This window comes from Numida meleagris, chromosome 1 (genome assembly GCF_002078875.1).
Source record: "Numida meleagris isolate 19003 breed g44 Domestic line chromosome 1, NumMel1.0, whole genome shotgun sequence".
NCBI classification, from domain to species: Eukaryota; Metazoa; Chordata; class Aves; order Galliformes; family Numididae; genus Numida; species Numida meleagris.
In genome coordinates this window covers 31,424,207-31,448,481 of record NC_034409.1, presented here as the reverse complement: position 1 = coordinate 31,448,481, position 24,275 = coordinate 31,424,207, and the positions used below count along the sequence as shown (strand labels likewise).

At 40.5% G+C, this 24,275-nt stretch overlaps 1 protein-coding gene and 1 long non-coding RNA gene across 4 annotated transcripts in view; one reads left to right on the top strand and one right to left on the bottom strand.

Annotated features, from left to right (window-relative positions):
- SLC38A4 (solute carrier family 38 member 4) lies at nucleotides 2,415-22,551 on the top strand. The gene is made up of 16 exons (XM_021385014.1): nucleotides 2,415-3,311; nucleotides 4,811-5,037; nucleotides 5,653-5,743; nucleotides 6,852-6,967; nucleotides 10,034-10,107; nucleotides 10,255-10,347; nucleotides 11,451-11,532; nucleotides 11,625-11,707; nucleotides 11,812-11,870; nucleotides 12,265-12,543; nucleotides 12,664-12,743; nucleotides 13,862-13,962; nucleotides 14,930-15,054; nucleotides 17,358-17,502; nucleotides 18,415-18,512; nucleotides 19,962-22,551. The coding sequence occupies exons 2-16, from the start codon at nucleotides 4,895-4,897 to the stop codon at nucleotides 20,061-20,063; spliced, it is 1,671 nt and encodes a 556-aa protein (XP_021240689.1). The 5' UTR covers nucleotides 2,415-3,311; nucleotides 4,811-4,894; the 3' UTR covers nucleotides 20,064-22,551.
- The window catches only part of LOC110392714, a 36,319-nt gene continuing 34,328 nt past the window's right edge, over nucleotides 22,285-24,275 (bottom strand). For all 3 annotated transcript variants that reach the window (XR_002434581.1, XR_002434583.1, XR_002434582.1), the window contains one exon: nucleotides 22,285-24,082. This is a non-coding gene — a long non-coding RNA (uncharacterized LOC110392714). The remainder of the gene's footprint in view (nucleotides 24,083-24,275) is intronic.

The following is a 24,275-nucleotide window of genomic DNA, read 5'->3' as shown; positions in this document are numbered from 1 at the left end:
GCCAGGCTGAGGGCTTTATCACAGAGCCTACATGGGAGGGAGGAAAGAAGGTAAGGAAGAAGAGAGGTGGTTTTTTGTTTGTTTTTTTTTTTAATAATGGTCATTATGTAATTGGATAAAAGGTAGTAAATTCTGAAGTAGAAAAGGCTCATCACAGATAATGAAATTACTACTCCACAGGTCTATACTGCAGTTAAATGAATAACACTTGACATATGCCTCTACAATCGCGATTATGGTAAATATTTCAGCTGGGAAACTAAGGCACAGGTCAGGCTGCAGGCACACACTTCCGACCCAGCCCTGCCACGCACACCTCGCTGCCATCTCGACGTGTGTCTCTGCACCATGGAGATAAGAGCCGTGTGGGAGCCCTGAGTTACTTCTCCCAGATGCCATCTTCAAGGCTGTTGTGCTACTGCAAGTTTAATGCGCGTAGGTCACTCAAAACTCGAGATTATCAAATGAAAGCACAATCAAGCCTGGGTGAAGCATTCTGCAGATACACATTTTGTAACAGTGCTAAGCTCTGAGAGCAAATAGCTCTGGAAGAGAGATGTTTGCCCTCAGTGTGCTCCAATAAACTGATTCACCTTTTTTTTTTTTTACCTTTTTTTTTCAAAAAAGCTGACGCAAGTTTGTCAAAGGGAGTTGTTGGGGTGTAGCTGCTGGTGATTGGCTCATCTGATACACTCCCATTTGTCTTTAAATCACTGTCCAACCGCTCTAGGTTGCACATGAGCAAATTTTTCAACACAGGTGCAAATCCTAAAAGATAGAACCCGCTTAGCAAGCAAGAAAACCAGCTTGGCTCAGAGGTAAACCTAAAACATTTTTCTCTATAATATATGATCAATTTATTTTGGACACCATCCACACCTTCCAAAATTACAAATGAGAAATGCAATCAATTAATCTGTAAATTTAAGTGCAAGATGAAGGATGGGCTCCTTAAGATTTACTGGCATGGTGATTTATGTTGGCAAGTATGTTTGGTATTTCTTCCGAAATGAAATATAGCTCTTTTTCTTCTTTTTTTTTTTTTTCGTACAGAAGAACAAAATGTAAACAACCAGAGAAGTAGCAGGAGGTGTCTAAAATTGACCAGACAATTAAGAAATGGCTTGCTTTCCTTTGGAGCCCTTGCCTAACTTCAAGGCTCTTGATTTACGTGGCTAACACTCCAGAAAATAAATGAATTTGTGGAAGCAGACTTTGCATTTTAATTGTTTATTTCACAGTGATAACACTTGTTTCATTTTGAAATAGCTGTGAGGACAATAATATTGTAAGCTCACTGTCAGGAAGACGAGGAATCTGGCAAAGTCTGCTAACTCCGATACCATGGTGGAGCTTACAAATCTTGCTGCCGCAAAACCTGCAAAAATGTTATTAGTTGTATCTGTGATCCGGCATTATTTGTGATCATTAACCATTCTCTAAATGTCTTAACTGCAGATCAGATGGAAATCAGTAACACTGTGATATCAGATGCCAAATAAAATCACTGATTTCTGAGTCATTTCTGAAAACCATTATTTAATAAGCAACAAATAACGGTACTCAGTACTTGAACAGGAAAATAATTGTATACAAATTAATAACTTTCCTCTAATAATAGGCAGAACACTTTTGCAACCAGCATTTCCATTTTAATGCCACACTTTAAGAAAAATAATTTCTGTTCAGCAGAATGACACAGGAAAGAGTAAAGCCAAATTTAAGGAATACTGTAGAGCTAACAGCTTTTTTTTACAGGAAAGCCTAAAGGGAAAATGTATCAATTTTAACTGGTAGAAAAAGAAATGGAGAGATTTTCAGTTACTTGCAAACTGACAGAATTCCTCTGTAGGAGGAGGAATCTGGGTAGGTCACGATGGGTTTAGGTTCTTGCAATGTGTTTTAGGTGCCAAATTCAGAATTCTGAAGCAGAAACCATTTAATCTCAGGGGAGGTGAAGCAGATGACCTTTGATTTATGTCAAGATCACCTCATGTGATGAGTTATATTCTGGCAGCATGCAAGCCCAACTGGCCTTGGTGGCCATGCCCTGACATGTGGCCCTGCGCCTGGCCCTGGCCATCACCCAGGGGCAGCAATCACCAGTCTACCAGTCTACAAGGGTTCAGATGCAGCCACCATTTTCTTCTCAACATAGCTAATTAGCATGTCCTCCTGCTCCTAAATAACATCTCACAGGTAAGCAACCTAGGAGCTGTGTGGTCATGCAGAGGGGTGGCAGTGGTCTCTCTTTGCTTTGCTTGCCCCTTCTAACTACATGGGGAGAACTTGCTGCTGGTACACTAGGCCTCAGCATCCTCCCAAACCTTTCAGTTTTGTCATTTTTTGCAACACTAATCACATCATAAGATGGATTTCCACCAACTAAGGGGCAGCTCTGCAAAGTTCTGTTGAAGATCAAAGGCACTCCTGGTTGCTGTTAATGTTGCAGGTAGCAGCAGGATTCAAATCTAACACTAAGTGTGTTCTGTGGGTCTCAGCCTGCCCACATTTATGTTAACGACTTTCAGCTCATGGTCATACAGACCCCTGGATCTCTACCAAATGCTCCCTAATAAGTGACAACTGCAAGCCACCATGCTTTCAATAGATCTAATATTGCCATCTGAGGGCTTGTGGCTCCACTGGAAAATTCCTGCTTTATGCACTAATTCCACAACCTCTTGTGATGACGCCCATAAGTCAGATTATTCACTTGTGTAAATGTTTGACAGGACAATGTCCAAACGATTCTTATGCTGTAACGTGTATTTCTAGTCAATTTTTTCCCCCTTCCAAACTGTTTGCTGTGCTGTACAGAATTTCCTCCTCAGTCTAACCTCTGTGTAACTCAACTCTTAGCAACTTTTTTGCTTATTTCTCCTGTGTCCAACTCTTTGAAGATGTGTATGCTTTGGACTGCCACATCTGGAAAAGACATTTCTCCGACGAGCAGCAGGCAGTGCACACAGCAGAGATTTGGCCTTTTATCAGAACAGGGCTAAGCGCAAGCAGATCGTGCCTGTTTGGTTTTCAGACATTAAACTCAAAATAAGCATCAGGAAGTGGAACAACTCTCTTCCTTGGACAGGACAGCGTCTGTATGTGAAGGTTCTGTGAATGAAGCTGCAGTTGGGAGGGCTCTGGGTTTTTTTAATTTTTTTATTCTCCCGGCGTTATTCATATCCCGACTGGGCAGGATCCCCAGGTTGCAGGAATGTGAGCCTGCCAGCTGCACTGCCTGCTGCTCGCACCCGCGCTCACACTCCCCGAGCGGCAGCAGAAAGGAGTAAACAGAGCTGCGATCTCTGGTAGGAAACCTCCTAATGCACTCTGATATTGCTTTTCCTTTTCGGTTGTCTGGTCTGGGTGGATGGTTTTAGTAAGAAGTAAGGAAGCTGACTTTATTTACTGGCCCAGGGTCAGTTTTAGCCTCCAGGACTGGTATTTAAAGTTTACATTTGCATTTTAAGGCTCTGCACTCTAACATTTTGCCACTACAGATACATTTCCAGATGCTCTTAAGGACAGCATGTGATAGTGAAGGTCTGGTCATCGAGAGAGAGTATACATCCACAAATGCAAAACCAGGAGAAATTGCAGGTTTAGTGTTACAAAGGGCCAGATGTGGAAATTGTTAGTAGCAGCGTTTTCTGATATTGTTGTTATGCAGTGTTCGTCTGTACTTAGCACGTGGTATTTATGAGAAAGGAAATGGCTCCAGCTGGTGTGCTTACCTGCAAGGTAGAAGTCGAAGGGCCAGGAGGCTGTGGGGCTGGCACAGGTGGGATAGCAACTGCAACGCTGCCCAGTCTTTGCTCAGTCCTCTCCCTGTCCTGCTCTGTTGCCTCCCGGGCTGAGAAATGGAGACATGATGTGCCTCAAGGAGTATCTTTGGGAAGGGAAAAGTACTGTAAAACTGGAAGGTTTCTTGCAAAATATTTTCCTCTGAATTGTGGGAATAAGCAGATGAATGTAAATATGTGCTTGCAGACTGTAACAAGAGTGTGCTAAAATCCCAGAGGTGAAGTCCCCTTTGTAACTTTGATTTGCACAGCTTCCTTTGACCCAATAGAAATTGGCCTGTAGAATATTTAGAAATCCACACAGAGAGCTGAGCATTTATTCATATGATTTTTAAAAAGCAGGAGTTTTTCTAACAAGAGTAAAGATCGTAAGTCTTATATCTGTGTAATACCTGGTATGAACTGGAGCTCCCAGCTGCAGGGCAGCTGAGGGTTGGACACAGAAGAGCAGAAACTGCTGCATGAGAACTGCATGAGAACCTCCTAATTATCAAAATAGTGATAATACAGAGATTCCCACATTTACAAATAGAACCCAGGGAAGAGGATGACTCATCAAGGCATTTAAACTGTGACAATATTCATCTTACAACAAATGATTCAAAACACTGAGAATTTCTCTTAAGAGCATGTATGTTTGGAAACAGTGTTAGCAAAACCTTGTTGTACTCTTCAGTTCTAACAGTGAGCTCTTCCGCATCACCATCCTCTAGCAATGCAAAATCAGCAATTCCAGTAACTACTTTCACCTGGTTTTGTAATTTTGCCAGATGCTGGGCATCTGCCGTACATCTATTGGCCACTACACTCCACCATTTCAAGGGAGACAGAAGGGCCAAGTGCCAGCATATAAAGGAACATTATTCTTGCCGAGAATTTTCCCAGTCTGCAACAGTCTCCTTTCCTAATGCTATTTACAAAGAACAAACACAAGCCCAATGATACACAGTCGTTTATCTAATTTGAGGAAAACTCTAATGAGTCCTGTTGTGCGTTGTTTGCAGAACAGAGTGTTCTGGCAGCTCCCCATGGTAGGGAGAACCTGCGGGCAGGCGCTGCAGTCCTGTTTACACTGAAGAAGTGACCGTATGTTGGAAAGCGCTGACCACTCCATGGATCGTATGGAGCTGCAAAAAGTCAACATTGAACTCGAAGAGCAGAGCAACAGCGGGGAAAGCCTGGAAGACAACTACACAGAGCTGATTGATTCTGAAAAGGCTGCAATTAGGAGGTAAGCATTTAAGTGGGAAGACTCATCTGTTCTGGCTAAAGAGCAGTAATCAATAAACAAGCTTCACTAATGGCATCTGGAACTTAAAACATTTCATAGGTAATATGCTCAAATTAGTGTGATTGCTTAGCTAGCTTCTCCCCTGAGCCCCACTCCCCTGCTCCGCTCTACAGATGCAGCACCCAGCACGGCAGGGGCAGCCCAGCATGCCCTACACCACCATCACCTGGAGTGACCTTTGCAGGCTCCCTGCCCCAATCTTGGCAGCTCCCACCCACACAAATCAATGTGAAAACTGATACCAACACAGGGCAGTGCAAGCCAAGCACGCTCCCTGCATGCTGCAGCCATCTGGGAGAGGGGTGGCTCTGTCCAGGGCAGGGGAGGGAGGGCAGCAGATCCCACTGGGAGATGCTCAGGCACCTACAGTGGGACCCATCACACTGCCAGCCTCTGTGTAGCCTCAAAACCAGCCATCAGACTCCAGCTCCCTGCTTGCTGAACCCACCTCCAGCAAGGCAGCCCCGGGGCACTTTCCTCCCCTAATGACAAAAGGAATGAATGTAACACATGTCACAGGCCTCATCTGATGTTTTCTTATTTTTCTTTGTTTAGTCCATTTGCTAGTGATGATGCAGAAAGTCAGAAGTTCCTTACAAATGGATATCTGGATAAAAAGAAATTGGAAGACTATAGTGAAGAATATGTAAGTTGTATTAATTCTTAAGTGTAATTACAATTAAATCGTATTAACCTGAATCATTTTCCAAAAGTTTTGGTAAAGAAAGTTACTCTGGAGCTCGATCAGCATAATCTTGGCTTTAGAACAGTAAGCAAACATTTCCTAAGTTAGTGCAGCAACCTCCTTCTGTTGCCTTGCAAGTAAGACTAGGTCTTACCAAGCAATCAGAAAAATTTTCTCAGATCACACTCAGTATAGCACTCATGTTGTCCCATCCAGGATATCCAGCTCAGGGTGGATCTACACACCTATTTCTGACAGGAGTTTTGGTTCACAGAAACTTTGTTACTCCCATTAAGGTAGAGGTGGGCCCTGGCATCTTTAATGCTTGTTTCCAGCATTCATGTAAACGAGTCTACACCAGTTGCATTGTGTTAAGGAAGGGACACTCCTGATCAGTTCTGCAGTGCTGAACATGACATAAACATGCTCTTTAGGCAACTCCATGTGCAAATGGGGTGGGCGTGTGGGTATCTGTGCTCAACATTTAACTTTATTCAAAGTTACCTTGAATTTGAGGACAAAGAAAGGGATTATGTTAGTGGTCACATTACATGTTTTATTAGGATTGTTGAAATAAATGCATCTGATTAAAGAAAAAAATAATCTTTGTGATTGCAAGCTAACATTGAGAGCCATATCTCCCCATCCCTTCCCACTCAGTGGTAGATGTGACTCCCTCACACACCGTCCCTCTCCCTCCTCATGTTTTTCATCCTCTCCCACTCTTTCCCCAGCCTGATCTACACAGATCTTCTTCCCTCCCCACCCGTGCTGCCCCCCTGACACATTTTCAGCTCCACAGAGAAAGCAGTACATCCTACTTGGAGAAAAATAATCCATTTGTTAAGCCAATAACTGAGAAAACTACCAGATAGTAGCATGTGTTTCTGTTGAGGTTGGTCAACATGCGGCCAGCTGTGGCTCTGTTACCACAGCAGTCTGTTGGCTTCAAAAGGCTCCAACTCTAAATGCTGAGAGCAATAAAGGAAAAAACAGCAGTGAGAACAGTTATCCTACTGCAACCAGTAAAATGCAAGCCAGCAGTCATCTCTGTTCTTGCTCCCTGCAGCACCGGGGCAGAGCTTCCTTTGGCATGTCATCGTTCAACCTCAGCAACGCCATTATGGGCAGCGGTATCCTAGGGCTGTCCTATGCCATGGCCAACACAGGAATCATCCTTTTTGTGTAAGTACATAGAAATAATAGTGAATAGAATATGAGCAGTTATCTAGAGCTAATTTTTTTTGTGTGGTTAGAAAGGAAAGTTAAGCTTAAGAATCATGTTTTGTTAGCTGGAATGTTTTGTAAGATCTTCTGTAATGAAAATATTTTAGCTGCACCACAAGGAACCATCCACAACTGACAAACCTTTTTTTTTCTTTTTTTTTTTCTTGTTTTAGCTCTGTTTTATATCAGGAACACAACTGACAATGGATGCTGTGTAGTCAAAAAAAAAAGCAGGGGGGAGAAGGGAGGAAGAACATCATACTTGTCCTAAAATAACAACACCAATCTTACTGGTCCATTATGGGAAGTCCACAAGGGCAATAAATCACACATGAAGTATGCATTTACGCCATCCTAACAATCTAATCACTATGTAGAAATGGGCGAATAGTATTTGATATAGGTCTGAAATGGCAATAGGCTTTGATTGCAAAGGCATGCACAGATTTATTCAGATTTGATGTTGCTCCTCCAGTCTACTCATACTCAGTGTGCACAGATGAGAGCAGAGGAATGCGGCTGAGATATTGTATCCATACAAAATGAGTTTTGATAGACAGTAACAGTCACATGAAGTTTTTTTAATTTATGGATAATCCTATCAAATGAGTGAGACTGTACAAAAAGTTAGCGGGGTTTGTTTTGTTTATTAATAATTATTTTTAATCTTAACTGTGGCCTTAATTTTAATCCTCCATTAGACTGGAACACAGTATGATGGTACCATAAGAAAATAGGTCATTGTTTTACATTACTGAACTCTAGGAAGCTTTTAAATCAGGCTGTGTGGCTATCTCTATAAGGCTTTTTTCTTCTGGATGTTGTTTAACTAGAACAGCAATAGCATTTGAAATGCTACACATAGCTCCCAGTTGCTACGAAACATCTCCTGTTTTGCCAGCAGAATCTGTAACTGAACATTAATTGTAGATGCAAATGCTGCCACACTCCTGGATAAGTGTTTCCCAACACCTGCACCCAAATGGTTTAGATATAGTTTTTGCAAATACAAAAACAGAACTCAGATCTATAACTGAATGCATTTGAGTCTGGAAAATGTAGGATTCTTTTTCACCAGCTTTCTCTGAGCACTTGTTCTAACCAGTATTTCCATAAATTATCACTGGAAAGAAAATTGTAAGATATCAAGACTTGAGGGGGAAAATTACCCTTGCAATATTTTCATTCTTCAGGATCCGTTCATTCACAGGAGTGGCTGAAAAAAAGTTTGAAGTGAACCTAATGGCATTAGCTCTACTGTCAGTGCTAAAGCAGAATGCAAGCCTGCAGTTATGCTACAGCAATCCTATGGAGTCGTATAACAAAAACAAAGGATGTATCCACCCCACAGTTCATTTTCTTTCTGCCCTACTTCCATACTTTGCGCATGAGAACATTCTTCCTTCTGGCAGAGGAAGGAGTTTTATTTAAAACTGAAGAACTGTGTGAGGATATAGTTACCCCTGTGGCATGCATACACTTGCTGGAAGTTCCTCTGTTTTCACAGATTGTGACGTTAGTAGGACAGAAAAATTCCATCTACTAAATGGAAGCTGCTGTACATTAATTCTAATTTAGATTATGCTGGCAGCAGTTAATTTACAGTTCTCATGTTGCCCAACTACTCTTGTACTGGAAAATTTTCTACAAGGTGAAGTTGACAGAAGGGCTTCTAAAACTCAGAATCTCCCCAGAAGCTCCCACTGCACCCTCCTCTCCTGCAGAGGAGGTTTGCACTGGCAGGGAGCACACACCAGAGTGTCTCTTCTGCTGCCTGGCAGGATTTAGAATGCATAGCCAAGATGGCTTTAGTTTACTGTAGCTGCACCCCATGTGCCAGGACTCAAACGCCATGTCTTTGCATAGAAACTGGATGGGTGTCATCAAGAAAGATGCCATTTTGGAAGGATACACTGCAAACTCAGACATGAGCTCCCCTTACTGTATGGCATGAACCCACAGCATGAGAGGCAACTCTACTCACTCAAAGTCTGTAGTGTTGTCAGTCTCTCTTAGAGAAAGAAACTTGGTCTGGTGACCATCACCTGATCCCTAAACCTATGTCACCTCTTGGGCTATATTACAAACTTGGCTGTTGGTGTCTCCCATTTTTATACAAAGCTTTGTGTTCAGTGGAATGGAACTCCATTCAGTCAAAGAATAAGGCACATCGATAGAGTTGGTATTTCCTAGCTCTGTCGTATTATCATCACATTTCCTTCCGAAACTTGTGCAGGCTGACAACAAGATGGCAGTGGTAATAAGATATGCCGCCCACAGTATTATGCTCTGAAAATGTCATGCAAAACATTTTTCAACAGCATTTTGCAAGAGGATGATATCTGAAATCACAAAGGATACAAATGTGTGGAAGGAACATGGCGGTAATCAGAATTAATGAAGGCAGGCACCAGTACCTTTAAGCAGACTAAGTTAGAAGAGAATGCTGCAAGTGCTGCAAAAGCATATCTTCCACCGTCATACCACACTTCAGCATTACATAAGATTTCTTATATACTCATACTTTGCAAAGTGTGCATCTGAAGCTAAGATCAACAGCCTCACAATTACTTGGTAAAGTAGCAGAAGCCTAGGCAGAAGTTAGCAGTGAATTTGTCACAGTCACAGTTTAGGTTTTGCGGAGTTGTTTTTTTTTTTATAAATCTGTATAAGGAGAGATTAAAGTAAGAGGTCACTGAACAGATGAGTCCAAAACCTGAGATCTGTTTACTTTAGTTGAGTCTTACTAAGACATAACATTCTGCTTCTGTGGGATAAATTGGCACCTGCCTGGACTTCAGCAAACATTGAGAGGCTTCTGAAGTGCCCAAGGTGCAACTTCAGCCACAAGTAACCTGCGGCTAACCCATATCTATGCATTTTGTACCAGGAGTCCTGGTACTAAACACACACTTGCTGAGAAGTGTTTAAAAATTGAACTGCGGAACAAGCAAGCATCCATTCAAATTAACTGAATATCTCTGATGTCCTGCATGAGATTCTGTTTTCTGTTTTGCCTCACAGAGTTCTGCTGCTCAGCGTAGCAATGTTGTCACTCTACTCAGTCCACCTCTTACTGAAGACATCAAAAGAAGGAGGTATGAAGATGAGGTTATGACTGACCAAAAGTCCCTACTGCGTGCATGTTTTTTATTTTGGAATGCAGTTTGTCACATACATTCACTGTAGTGGCCCATGGCTCTTATTTATTTTGATGGTTTTCTGTTGGGTTTTTTTTTTTTCAGGTTCATTAATATATGAAAAACTGGGAGAAAAGGCATTTGGATGGCCTGGGAAGTGTAGTGTTTTCATTTCAGTTACAATGCAGAATATTGGAGGTAAGGGTAAAAAGATTTTAGAAAAAAGTTTTCTAACTTCCAGTGCTTTTCTACAAAACAGAAGTACTTTCTTCTCTCTTACTAAATGTCATCAGAGATGACCAGGATACAACATCCACTATTAATAAAGGAAGGCGAGAGGAAATCTTGCCTTGTTTCAGATGACACAGTGGTGTCTCCTAAAAGCTTGCTGCCCAAGATATCTGCACGAGCAATGCAGGTACTTCAGCAATGACAAAAATGGCTTGGCCAGTTCTCTTCAGTGACTATGGCACAGGCTAGGCATCTGCCTCGGATTAGAAAAGATGAATCTCACCTAAAAGAAGCACATGGTTCTGACTTCTACTTTTCTACCTAGACAGAGCTGGTTCATATCTATCTACTGCAATAGCTTTTTTTATTGTGTTCGTAAAATATCCTATTCCATGCTCTTCTTTTCATTCTCCAAACATGTATGCTTCCCTGATAGAGAGGAATACCTCTTTCCCATAGTCCAGTGGATTTCAACTTGTCCAGGTTGAACCACAGAGATCCAAAGAACTCTCTGTGGACAATGTAGGATAAAATGTATGTCTTCTGCCAATATGTTTAAATGAGATATATGGAAGTCTATCCTTCTGCCAGGAATCTTGAAAACTAGTTTTTTAGATTTGAGCAGTAAAGTATTTGGAGAAAGGAATTATAAATAGAAGGGACAAGATAGACAAAGAGATTTGGAGAAAGTGACAACCAAATTTTCTACAAAAAGTGGGTTGGCAGTGTCCCTTGGAAAAACAACATTTAGAGAAGAAAAGCAAAATAAAAATTTTACATGGGTAGATTTCACAACAGTGATTTGAGCATGTTGTTAAATTAGTAGTAACTGTTGTAATCTAAGACTAAATGCTAGATGTCATTCAGGACATATTCATAAGAGAAAAATATCATCTCTTTAAATAACACCTCTTTATTTACACTGTGATTTGTATAAAATTCTTTCCCTATTTTAGCAAAACCTGATTTATCAAAACTGTATGTTTTTCAGTAGCATCAATGTTTTTTAAAACAAATTATTTTTCTTGAAGTTATTCTGTTTTCTCTGAAAGTGTTTTCTCGATTTTCAGCAATGTCAAGCTACCTCTTTATCATTAAATATGAACTTCCTGAAGTGATCAGAGCATTTATGAAACTCGAGGAGAATTCTGGGTAGGTACCTTTGCCTAACCTGAATCTGAGACAAAAAAAAATCACTATGATGTCAGTTATGATGACTGTTATTTTTTATTTCCCCTCTTTAGAGAATGGTACCTAAATGGGAACTACCTCGTCATACTTGTAACAGTTGTGATTATTCTTCCCCTTTCCCTTCTAAAAACATTAGGTAAGGTTAATGCCCCATTTAACCTCTTTTCCTATTTCTATTAGGATTGTGAATTTATATGTAGCTGAATTACATACTTTTTTTTTTTTTTTTTTGCTTCATAGGTTATCTTGGTTATACGAGCGGTTTTTCACTGACGTGTATGGTTTTCTTTGTCAGTGTGGTAGGTGATTGTTCAGGACTTGCCTCTAAGCAAATACAGAGTCTGTAAACTGTGCAACACTAATAAATCCCTTACCGTCATAATTTAACATGGATGTTAGAATAGTACCTGCAAGTGAATCAAATCAACAAACCAAGTGCTAAATAAAACCAGAATTAAAAATATCAAACTAACATCCACCTGAAAGGATAAAACATAAAGCAGAGCAACAGCAGAACCAGAATAACAGCAATTATTTGCTGGAGAAGCAGAAGTGATAGAATTTGGATTCATCCTCCCTGTCTTTCCCCTCTCCTTCCTCTGTGTCTGTTTTTGTTCCTGTTGGCTTATCATGGCTGTAAATTTAGTCTCATATAGATGTACTCTACTAATGACATTGTCTACTCTTTTGTAGGTAATCTTCAAGAAATTTCAAGTACCCTGTCCTCTCCCTGTCATGGAGCAAGGGGTAGGAAATTGGACAGCCACCAACATCACACTGCCAATGCACCTGGTCATGTTACCAAATGAGTCTCTCAGTTCTGGTGTGAATTTCATGATGGACAACACAGTTGGGCATGTGCCAGGCCTTGAGGAGCCAAGAGATACCTTCCTCAAAAGTGGTGTCGAATATGAAGCACACAGTGACAGTAGTGACACGTGTCAACCCAAATACTTTGTGTTCAACTCACGGGTAAGGGAGATTCTGTAGAATTTGTCTTTTGCCATTTGTACCACAGCTAAACTGCTGCCTGCCAAAAGTCGGAGACTTATAGCAGTGACCGTTCTTACTAATGGGAGCTTTATTTTACAGACTGCCTATGCAATACCCATCCTGGCATTTGCATTCGTATGCCACCCTGAGGTGCTACCAATATACAGTGAACTGAAAGAGTAAGGTTCTTAAATTTTGTCCCATACTTCCAGTTAAACATAGCAGAGATCACTTGCTTCCTGTTCTGCCTTGATTGCTGGTGTATAGACGCCTACATGATAATGATTTATTTTGCACCATAATAAACAGATATCAGCTTTGCTTTTACCTAATAGTCACAGAACTGAGAAAGAACTGCTGTTCATAGAGCTGCATTAATATTTACTAAGGAAAGGATGAATCTGGACAGTCCTTTGAATGACATGAAATATGATGGGGAATTTGGCTGCACAACAGACAGAGCTGAAACAGAGAATTCTGGTCTCTAAAAATATCTTAATGAGTTCTTCGTCAGAGTCAGCTGTCGCTTACTCTTAAAGTTCCCTGGGATGCCATTGGTTTGAGTGTCTTACATAGACTCTCAACGTACCCCATTTTGATTATCAAATATCAAAATCAAATGCATTTGCTTAAACTAGCACAGAGCTGATAGTTGGAAAAGGCTAAGAAAATGCACTTGTTCAGCAACAAGAATTATATTACAGGAGTTTATGTCGCAAACTCAAGGAGGCCAAGCCTCACTACCTCCTATTTTAGCATGCTTAACCTCAGGATTAAAAATTATCAGATGACTTGGAATTTGCTTCCAGGTTCCATAAGCTGAAGATTCCCTTCCCTTTTATAAAAATCTTTAACCAAGGGTTTTCTGAAGAAAGGATTTGACTTACAGGAGATCCTTGAACCTGCAGAACAGCATTACATAGATAAAAAGGAATATTCATATAGAGCTGCCTGAAAACTCGTATCTCATTATTGTTACCAGCCATATAGCTACTCCATTGTTTTATTTAAAATGCACCATTTGAGATTGATAGTATAATGATATACCAAAAAAAAAAAAAAACTTGTTTACAAGTTGTCACTATGTAAACAGTAGAAATAATGTTTCAATCCATTTTTTGGTGCTATTCTGCACAGAACTATTGTCACAAAGCTTCAAGAGCTTTATATAATGCACATAGCTGCTATAACTTATTAGCCAACACGGGAATGTCAGTAGAGGCTCCTCAGAGTACTTCTTGTGCAAAAAGAGGCTTTATAAGAATAGCACTGTTACTCTCTTTCTCTCCTACTCCAGTCGCTCCCGAAAGCGGATGCAGAATGTCTCAAACGTCTCCATCACTGGCATGCTCATCATGTATCTTCTGGCTGGTCTCTTTGGATATCTTACCTTCTATGGTAGGTCGAAGGCCTGTTCTCTGCAGAATTTCCCTCCCATTTCAAAACAGACAAGATGGATCAATCACATGAAGGCAGAAGTGTCCATGTATTTACTGGGGGCCATAATCCAAGCACTAGCATTATTCAAAAATAATATACTATATGCAACCTCCTGCATAAACAGTGAGACTTATCCAGCTCTCAGGCCACACAGTCCTCACCCTTCAGAGTCTTAGGGGTACCCACTAGTGGGTCCAGTTGTGCATCTCTTGGCTTTGTGAGTTCAGACAGCAAAATGCTGTAAACTTGGCTCTTGGAAAAAGCCAAGAGTGAAACACTAAAAATACTCTGATGCTCAACAGTTTTACATTACACTGTTAGCTGCTACCCACCCTGGCTCTGATGCCATTAATTCAGCCTCACCTGTGCTGAAAAACAGGAGCAAACCATTCTAGCATAAGGAAAATACAGATGAACTGGACTAATCGATATGTAAACAGAGTAGCTCCTATATTAGCACACTGGTTTATGCAAACGCCACATCTTTTTACCTCATTAGTTCCTCTGTTACGGCAAAGAAGTAAATGACACAGCACAAAGTGCGCTATACTGCTGTGGCAAGAGGGCTGGGAGATTTGGGTGGAGGTCCAGGGATCTTCCCAGTTCAGTCGCTCTTTTTTCATCTTGTATCAGAGAATTTTTTTTGCCTCAGGTTACACATCCACCCAGTGACTTTGAGAAAGTCATTTGAGAAGCTGGAGCAGAAAGCATCACCTCATAGATGTGCCATACTCATCGTCTCTGAATGATGGACTTGTATCTGTCATGCTGGGAAAATTCCTCTTTGGTGCCCAGCCCATAACATGGATCTGATGGCAGCAGCTGGGCCAGAGCTAATCTTGTCTGGTTGCAGAATAAAGACCTCTCTTTTGCATGTGCAGATACCATTTAAGGGACTTAGCTCCCCTCTGTTTCCTTTTCGCAGGAGAAGTTGAAGATGAGCTCCTTCACACATACACCAGGGTGTACACTTTTGATGCGCTTCTTCTGTCCGTGCGCCTCGCGGTGCTGGTGGCTGTCACCCTGACTGTGCCCCTTGTCCTTTTTCCTGTAAGTAACGGAGCTGTTGGATATGAAATCGGGGCTGGCCTGTAGACACTAACTTTATGTGCTTAGCATAAGCAGGCTTTAACATTAAAGAAAAGCAAACCTGGGTTTTGTCTGAGGGGAGCAAGTTGTCTCATATGCAGCTTGCCCACAGCAACCACATTAGGCAGCTAGGGTTGCAAACTTTGAAAGACTGAAATAAATCAGTCTTCATAAATAAATCAGAAATAAATCAGGAACAACTGCCCTGGCTCTCTCTGGCTCTTTCTGCGCTATATTTAACAGCGCAAGCACTGAAGACTGGGGATGTACTCAAACTGCCTACAAGATTTCCTAATACAGACATACGTACCTACTACAGCATCCAAACTCATCAGAATGCACATGGTTTACACCGTGACTGTCCCTCACGCCTTCCCTATGCAGCCAGGCAGAAAACAGTGCTGGCCAGCAAGTTTTGGAGGCTGGTGTGCCATTTGGTGGAGCAGGCCCCAGCCCAGCACCATGTGCAGGTGGGCTCCCATCGGTCTGCATCATGGCTGCTGCTGTCTGAAGAGAGCAGAAGCCCTGGAGTCCTGCTGCTCTCTTGTCCTGGATGCAAACACCAGTTCTGCATAGGCAGTGTTTCCAGGCTCACTGACAAATGCTTCGTAGCAGCAATCATCATTCAAGGTTGCCTGCCAAAAAATATGTCCTGAGATAAAGCCCTCAAAGTGATCAGTTCATCCAGCTCAGAGCGTTCTGATGGTCTGCCATAAATGTTGTGTTTAAACCAATGACTCAGTGCTTGAATTTTTCTTAACCAGTTGAGCACTCTTCATCTTCAATCTAAGAGCATTGCAAAGGCCTCTATCTGTCAGAAGCAGCATTTTGTGTTTTTAGCTTTCTGCATCATTATTTTTATGTTTGAATAATGTACGAAGGCTTAGCAGTTACATATCGCAGTTAACTGCCCTAAAGGAAAAATCAGGAGGATATATAATTTTATTTGAAGGCCACATATTGAACAACTCTGTGTGGCCCATCAGGTCAGCCAGCTCAGTGCCAGTAGTAAATCGCTTACTCCAATCAAGCGGCACAGTTATACCAACAGTTTTTCCACAAACTACTACATTTTCTACAAACTACTACATTTTTGTAAAGTGGTTAGAGTCTATTGTTTCAAAAAAAAAAAAAAAGAAAGAAAGAAATTATTGCATTGCCATCAAAAAACTTTAAGTCTATTTACCATTATTAACTGTGAAATTTCAGTCTGGTAACTTCACTTCAGTGGCAGCATCACAGCAGAATAACACACAGGATGCTGACAAGTGAACAGGAATGCAGGCAGTGGTTCTTCAGTGGGGTAAAGATGTTTTACACCAGCTCAGAGAGCAGATGAAAGTTTTGCTATCTGTGTTCTTCATAACTTGTGTTCACATCAGCCTGAAAAATATCACATGCAAAATTAATGCCGTGTTTTCATACGATGGTCTTCAAGTCTGGCAGAACTCCATACTGTTACTGAATAGCCAAACTCATCCAGAAACAGAAGTGAGCCTTGAGTTTTTCCCAGTGTAAGAACACTCTTGTTCAATTTCTACCTTTCAAATCTTCTAAGCTTATCACAGTATTTCACAGTAACACTATCTCCTGCCACCAGAGGGATTTGCAGCTGACATTTCTCCTACTTTCTATTTTCAGTGATGAAAAAGCAAAAAAAAACCCTCTATTGTGTGAGAAAGTGAAGCAAAAAAGGATCTTTTGAAAAGCTTTTTTTATCTATAATTTGATATATATTTTTTCCTTTTATTTTGATATATATATATGAGTATATTTAATGAAAGTAAAACAAAAGTTTTCTTTCTTTCACAAAAGTAAATTGCAAAACTCTTGTGTGATTTTCAGGGGGATCAGGTTTAGGAATACAGCAACTCAACTCATACTCCACCTGTGCATTTTTTGCCTGCTTATTAGTATTCAAAGTGGGGGGATCTTTGGGCTGTTTTGGTTGTGGTTGTTTTTTTTTTTTTTTTTGCTGATACCACATCTTTCAGTTGAACAGATTTCATCTCCCTGATTTTACACCCTATTTACTCATCTTTCTCCTACATCGCAAATATTTGAGTTTCTGCATGAAACTGTGAACCCACTTCTCAAAAACCTTCACTAGAGTGAGATTGCATTAAGGGAGTCAAAGACTGAAAACACATTTCTTTGGTCAGAATTTCTCACAGCAGAAGTAACCAGTGTAGGTCATTAAAAAAGTGAAAACCAAAGATAAAATAATTGCTGCTTTACTTTCCCGGATGATTTTTGTCTTCCAGATTCGTTCATCTATCAGTGCGTTACTGTTTCCCAAAAGGCCATTCAGCTGGATACGACACCTCCTGATTGCAGCAGTAATTCTTGCTTTTAATAACATGCTTGTGATTTTTGTTCCAACTATTAAAGACATATTTGGATTTATCGGTAGGTTTCATAAATACTTTTTGTTTCCTGTGTTTATACTTTCTACCACATATTTACATTTGTGGACTGAATTACAGTCTCCATGTGGGTCTTACAGCAGAATAACATAAACACAGATTTGATTCTATATAGGATAAGTTAAAAGGGTAACGTGAAGTCCCAAACAGCTGACAGGTAAAGCTGAAAGCTATTCACTTTTCACGGAATCATAGAATCATAGAATCATTAAGGTCAAAAAAGTCCAACCATCAACCCATCACCACCATGCCCACTAAACCATGTCACTCAGTGCAACGTCTACCCTTTTCTTGGATCAGTGATAATGAACAAGGAATTCAATATAAATTCAGTATAAAAACTGATACGCTATTCCCATTTATATATGGTTTTGAAATCACCTGTGATTCTCAAGTATTTGTAACCTGGATCAAATGTATTGATCAGGCCTGGGCAGCACGTTCTGTTGGCTGGCATCTCTGCCCATAGCAGAGGGGTTGGAACTGGATGATCTTTAAGTCCCTTCAACCCAAGACATTCTATGATTCAGTGCCATTTTGAACAGCTCACATGCAGACATCTACTTGCAGACAGGTAACTAATGTCTCATCAGCCCTGAGCACTCAAGTGCTTGGATATCTTTGTGCCACACTTGAGGATGGGTCTCAGCAGAAGGGGATAACTGCACTCCAAAGGAAATGGCCCAAATCAATCTCCATAAAACCCACAGAAATGATTCCCTAAACAGAAACCAAACTCTTCTGCAGGGGGCTTTCAAGCCCCCTTAAGTTGAAGCATCATGCATGACCACAACAGAGTTCTGCACAAATATTCCCCATCTCTTTGCACCTTGTGGATGCACCATGATGGCTGTGTGTCACACAACATGGTACTCAGCTCTGGTCTCTCTTCCAGGTGCTTCTTCTGCCACCATGCTGATCTTCATCCTCCCCTCTGCATTCTACCTGCGGCTCGTTAAGAAGGAGCCCATGAGGTCTCCCCAGAAGATTGGGGTAAGGATGCTGGCAGCAGTTTCTAAGGAAGGATGATGGGAGGGTGTGTGCTTTCCACTGGCCACAAATACAAAAGCTTTTACTTGCAACATCTGGAAGTTAATCATAAATGGTAGGGGCTCACCGAAACACAGATTGGGCAATCTGATTCACCATAGAGAGCCAGGCTGTGCAAGCCAAATTGTTTAAAGCTCTACTGCTACTGCTAAATTAACAACAGCAAGGTTAAAGTGTCTCTTACAACACTAGAAAAGGGCATTTATTTAATTGGATCTAAGCTGTAGTTAACATCTTCACCTATATAAATAATACCTAAATTGTGCATAAGAAGCTGTTGGTCCATGCTAGAAGGCTATCTGTGGATTACTAGGAAGATGTAAGGTCAAGGTTAAGGAGGTTGTACTGCAGAGATAATGAAGAGATACAAAGATGTAAGTTCTCCAGTGGGATAGATTCATACACTGACAGGAGATCCATATGAAGGTCTATCATTTATGCGCAGCATGTGTTTATACATCATGCTGGACTGCTGCAGAAGTATCTTGTATCCTTGTATTAATGCTCATATTAATAGTTACCTGCAATTTAACAATACCACTGAGGATGTTTCCTTTGAAAAACTGATCAAAATATATTGATGAAATATATATTCAGGCACATAATGTAAACAGACATACATATGTACAACTTTTTATACATTTAAAAAAAAAAAGTAAATGGAAATGGAAGAGGTTAAATAAGTATATGATGCAAGTATGAAAGAAAAGGATTGTTACCATAAAATGATTTCTGAAGATAATTTTTGGAACAGTTACTGTTAGAGAGATAGACTATGCATATTTGTCCGTGTCTCTTTGTTCATTCTTCATGATTCTATGCTAGGCATATCTAGAATTTCACACCCTGCACAAAGATCGCATACAATATTTGTCTTTGTGTTGTGAGGTAGATTATTGTTAAGTGCAGACAGATTCTGAAAGCTAAAGCCCCACTGAAGCAAAGGGGGAATATAAGCACCTAGATCACTTCACTATTTACAGAAATGCTTTCAGAGAAGAAAGATGGACTTATCTTTTGTCTAATAAAGATGAAAAAGATTAGCTCTGAAGCTGTTCTTGATATTAGAAACAATGAACATTCACTGAAAATTGGTCAGTTTTTCAGGGAAAAGAAACTGTTGTTCAGTTATATTTTGTATTATTATTAATATAAACAAAGTTGGATTTTTTTAGGTTTAGTCCTGTAAAGCTTGGCTCTTTTGGACTGAAATTTTACATAAAATTAACTTTGATTTACAAAGCCCTGTATGATTTTACTTAGATTCAGTCACAGAGAATGGCCCAAATTCAGGACCTGGGCATTATAGAAATGTGATTCCCATGGAAAAGTCTAAACTACAGTCTTCTCAGTCATTTTCTTCATTAATACAATTTTATTTTCCAATTACAGGCTCTAATTTTTCTTATAGTTGGCATAATCTTCATGATTGTGAGTATGACTCTCATTGTAATGGACTGGATTTACAACCCCCCAAGTTCCCGACATCACTAACCTCTGGAGAGAACCAAGTGCTTTACATACCATAATGTTTGTATTGTGTGCTCCAAAGCGCACCAAAATGGCACAGTTATTCCTAGCTAGTAACTGCAATATTTTGAAGACAGTTTCTGGGTAGGACACTAGAATCCAATGGAGTCTATGTCATCCTTGTCACTAAGGACAGTTATTTATGTATTAGGAACCCGAGCTTAGCATTTCTAGCCAGGTTGAATGAAATGTGTGGTGTGGATGCTTTCTATTTTCAAAACAAAAGTAAGAGTTAACTGTGTACGTAGTTCTCAACAGTAGTTTGGTCCCACCCTTTTTGACCTCTCCCACTGTATTAATAGCACAGTTCCTTGAGCACTGGAAAGTTAATGGCCAGAAAACCAGCAAGTGCCTTGTTTTGCACATGAAGCACATAGGAGCAGCTGCCCAGCTCCTAGAGAAAACACATGATTTCTGTAGGGGATAAAAAAAGTGACTTCTCCCCATGGATTGATCTATCGGAAAGGCAACAGCTTTGGCAAGCCAGTGGACAGAGGCGAGCATCAGATATGTTGCCCATATTTGTCACCCTCGGCATGTGATGGCTGCTGTATGGAATAAAGCTCTCTTGCACAGGAGGCCCTGTGCTGTGACTGAAGAGCATCTGAGCATTCATGTTTTGTTGTTAAAGATGTCTCTGCTGGAAACGTCAGGCACTTCTGGGGTGGGTTTTTTGGTTTTCTTAACTTTTTTAATTCTTGTCTGAGCTTGCATCACTGAACAAGTTCCATCCTCCATAGAAGCTTGTCTTCCATTCTCATGGGAATTTAAGGAGACCACAAGGTGTGGCTGAGCACTCTATCCAGTATTGTTCAGCACTTGTCTATTTGATAAATGTTTGGTGCAGGAAACTGTAATTTGCTATATATATAAATATATGTATTTATGTACATAATCCTTTGTTTTCTTCTAGTTATAAAAACGTTACTCTCTGGTACATGATTTCTGATTTTTTTTTTAATTTTATTTTATACGTCACTCTGTTTTCACAGCCACACACTTAATATTGCTTTGCAGAAAAGATTTTGGATTAGTGGGTTTGTTAAAGGCTCGTTTTATTCAGTAGCATTTGAAATATACTTGCCACAAACCCTGGCCGTTACCTGTGTAAAAACAAATTCAGACATTTACTACTTATGTTACAACAAATTGCAAGATGTTTTCCTCTTGAGAATTTTTAATATGTGCATGAAAGTTCTGTATTACCACTATAAACCAAAAATTTGACTAACTTGCTCTGTTGCTGTATCTCAGCTCAGCTATGCATATGCCAACATTCAACAGCATGCATAATTAAGCTATGCAAAGGAAAAGATAGTACTGATAATCTCAAGTGTATTGTGCTACGCAGCTGTGCAAGAGAGAAAAAATTGTGACGTTTCATGTTACAAGGATGCTTAATTAGCATTTATTAGCCTCCAGACTGTATTTTGTCAGATCTGTGGGGAATTCTACATATGCTCTCTGTACCATTTTTCTCCAAGGAAAAGTAGTCAGAGAGGTAACAGGAGCTCCATAGAAGAGGGAACGAGTGGGAAGGTGCAACTGTCAGGTTAAACATGTTTAGGAAAATCCAGTCTCCTGGAATTGGTGTTTTCATTTTCCAACTTAGAAATCTATTGCATGCACACATGTGAACTCTGAAAGCCAACAAAAGTTGCCTCTGCCCACTCTTCAGCTTCACACAAAATCACCATGTGTGTCTGCATGCAGGCGTGCCTGCGCATAAGTGTGGATACACGTACAAGTTGACTCGAAAAGTGTATCAGATATCTATTCCATCCCAACTGCTGTCTTTCTGAGCACTATTTTACACTCACTTGAGTACTGCATCCTTAACACTCTAGGGCATACTTCCTTGTGAATGCTGTCTGGTTTTGCATTTTTTAAAGAAAGTTTCCCATAATATTTTGTTCTCTTTGAAGCAGATGAGTACCAGTAATGTTCCATTAGTACTGAAGAGACTTCAATGTGAGCTAAAGTTAATAGCAATATGCCCACATGCCTCTCTTCCTGTTGGCATTAGTGAGTTACATGTATGGAAGAACTAAAATATAACTGCATTTCTGTTTCAGAGCAGTTGCCTCTATTGCATGCAGCTGCATGTAGAAACTTAGAAATTAATGTCTCGTGTAAAATGTAGATGATCTCAAGAAAAGTAACAGAAAAACCATGGAACAATGGCTCTAGTCACTACCTTTTAATGGCACAAAAATATTGGTGTCCAGCATAAAGGTAGAGGGTCTGTAACTTGTCAGATATTCCAGTTAACAAGCATTGCTCACAGCAACATGCAGCTGTTGGTGGGAGTAAGGCTAGCATTGCACACAAACTTGTTAGCACTGCTGGGAATGGAGGATGTTGCATTTTCTTGTTTGTCCTGTCACGTTGACAATGAGGATTTTTATTACAAAACTGTTCATTGATTTACAATAAATGAATTTTTCAAGGACTGCAGATCTTTTTCTTCTGTTTTAGGCTAGCAAGAGAAGGAATATTTTGAAAAATCAGAGAGAGACAAACTAAGCCTTGACATGAGCATCACTAAACCTAAGCTCCCTTTTAAGAGAGAAAGGTGTGTACACATAAATCAGCAGATGAATGAGAGAGCATACACGGCAGTCTCTTCATACAATAACCATGATACATACTCTGTTTTGTATCTATTCATGGAGCTTCGCAGACATCATCAGATAGAGAATGGCTGGTGTTAAAAGTGGGGCTATCTGCATGACACTGAATGCGTCGTTCTTTGGAGCATGGGATTAACCCAGATATGCAGTGCAGCAGCTAAGTATAGCCTCTCTTAGGAGTGTGCACCAGATGGTACTGCTCTGTATGAATACTTCCTATCGTTGCAGCTATAGATTTTCCTGCTGCTACATATTTGTCTGATGTATAGTCATAGCCCAAAATACATGGATCTGTCCAGCATCAGTGAGCTCACGTGAGAACTGCATTCCGCATGCCAGCCATTCTGTTCCCACAGCTGCCTGCTAGCAGGCCCAGACACTTGTTAACATGAATGGTACCTGCACTGCATCCAAGGGTGCCCTCAGCATCCTCTCATTCTTTCATCCCATCTCATCATTCCAAAGCCCACACCACCACCTCTGCTCAGGACACGAAGTCCTTGAAACCCTCATGGATCTTCTCCCGGTGATTATGCCTCCCTAATTCCCTACAGCATCTCCTTTGCTCCATCTTCATGTTTCTTGAGCTGTAAATTCCCTGTGGCCTGAACTTGTTTAATTAAACTGATACAGTTAATGCAAGTGACTGAGAGTAGCTAGAGAAAAGGAAAAAAAACATGTATTCAAGGACAAAAAACAAAGCAATGAATATGTATTAGAGATTCTAGCAGGCAAAAAGCTGTATAATTGAATAGACATACCAAGAATACTGGAATGATATAGAAAGAAAAAAAACACAGAAACAATCAATACATGTTTCAGTTTTGGATTTGGAAAGAAGCAAAACAAGGGACACTCATCAGAGGGCAAAGTCCTCTCTACTTTGTAAATAATCAAAGACAACATTAAACAACATCTATCTGAAAGAAGGGCAGCAGGACTAGATAAGCCACAAAGCAGCTGGCTCTGGTGTTAATTTTCAGTAAATGTTGTCGTACTTGGCTACTTCTCAATGGCTGACATAATAGTAATTAGAGCTAGTCAGCAAGTACTGACTAAGAGGACTAGCTGATGGTATAGATTGGAATTTTCCATTCATTTGAGTTAAAATTTCAGTGGAATTTTTCCCAAAAATGTGTTCTTGCAACAAAATTGTGGTGGTGCAGCCCCTGCAGACCCAAGTGGTTTTCTATTAGGAGTAGCATGCTCTGGTCCACGTGCTTTGGCTGGGGGGTCCATGGTGAGCTTGGGATGGCAGGTTCCTGCCAGCGAAGTTAGCCTTGGTACAGCTGTGACAATTCCTTCAACATGTCCACATGTCCATGCTGTACAGTGCAGTCTGGTTGCATTCTGCAAAAAAAGAACATTTGGAGAACAGAAGCTGCTGCTTGTTCTTAGCTAATGAAATGACAACTTTTTAAAAATACTTTCAAGCTTGTGCTGAGCGTGGATCATAAAGATTGTTTTCATAAGAGACATGAAGCTGGAAGGGGTCTGAAGTAATCTCCCATTACTCTCTTGGATCAAGCAGCAGTCCTGCAAT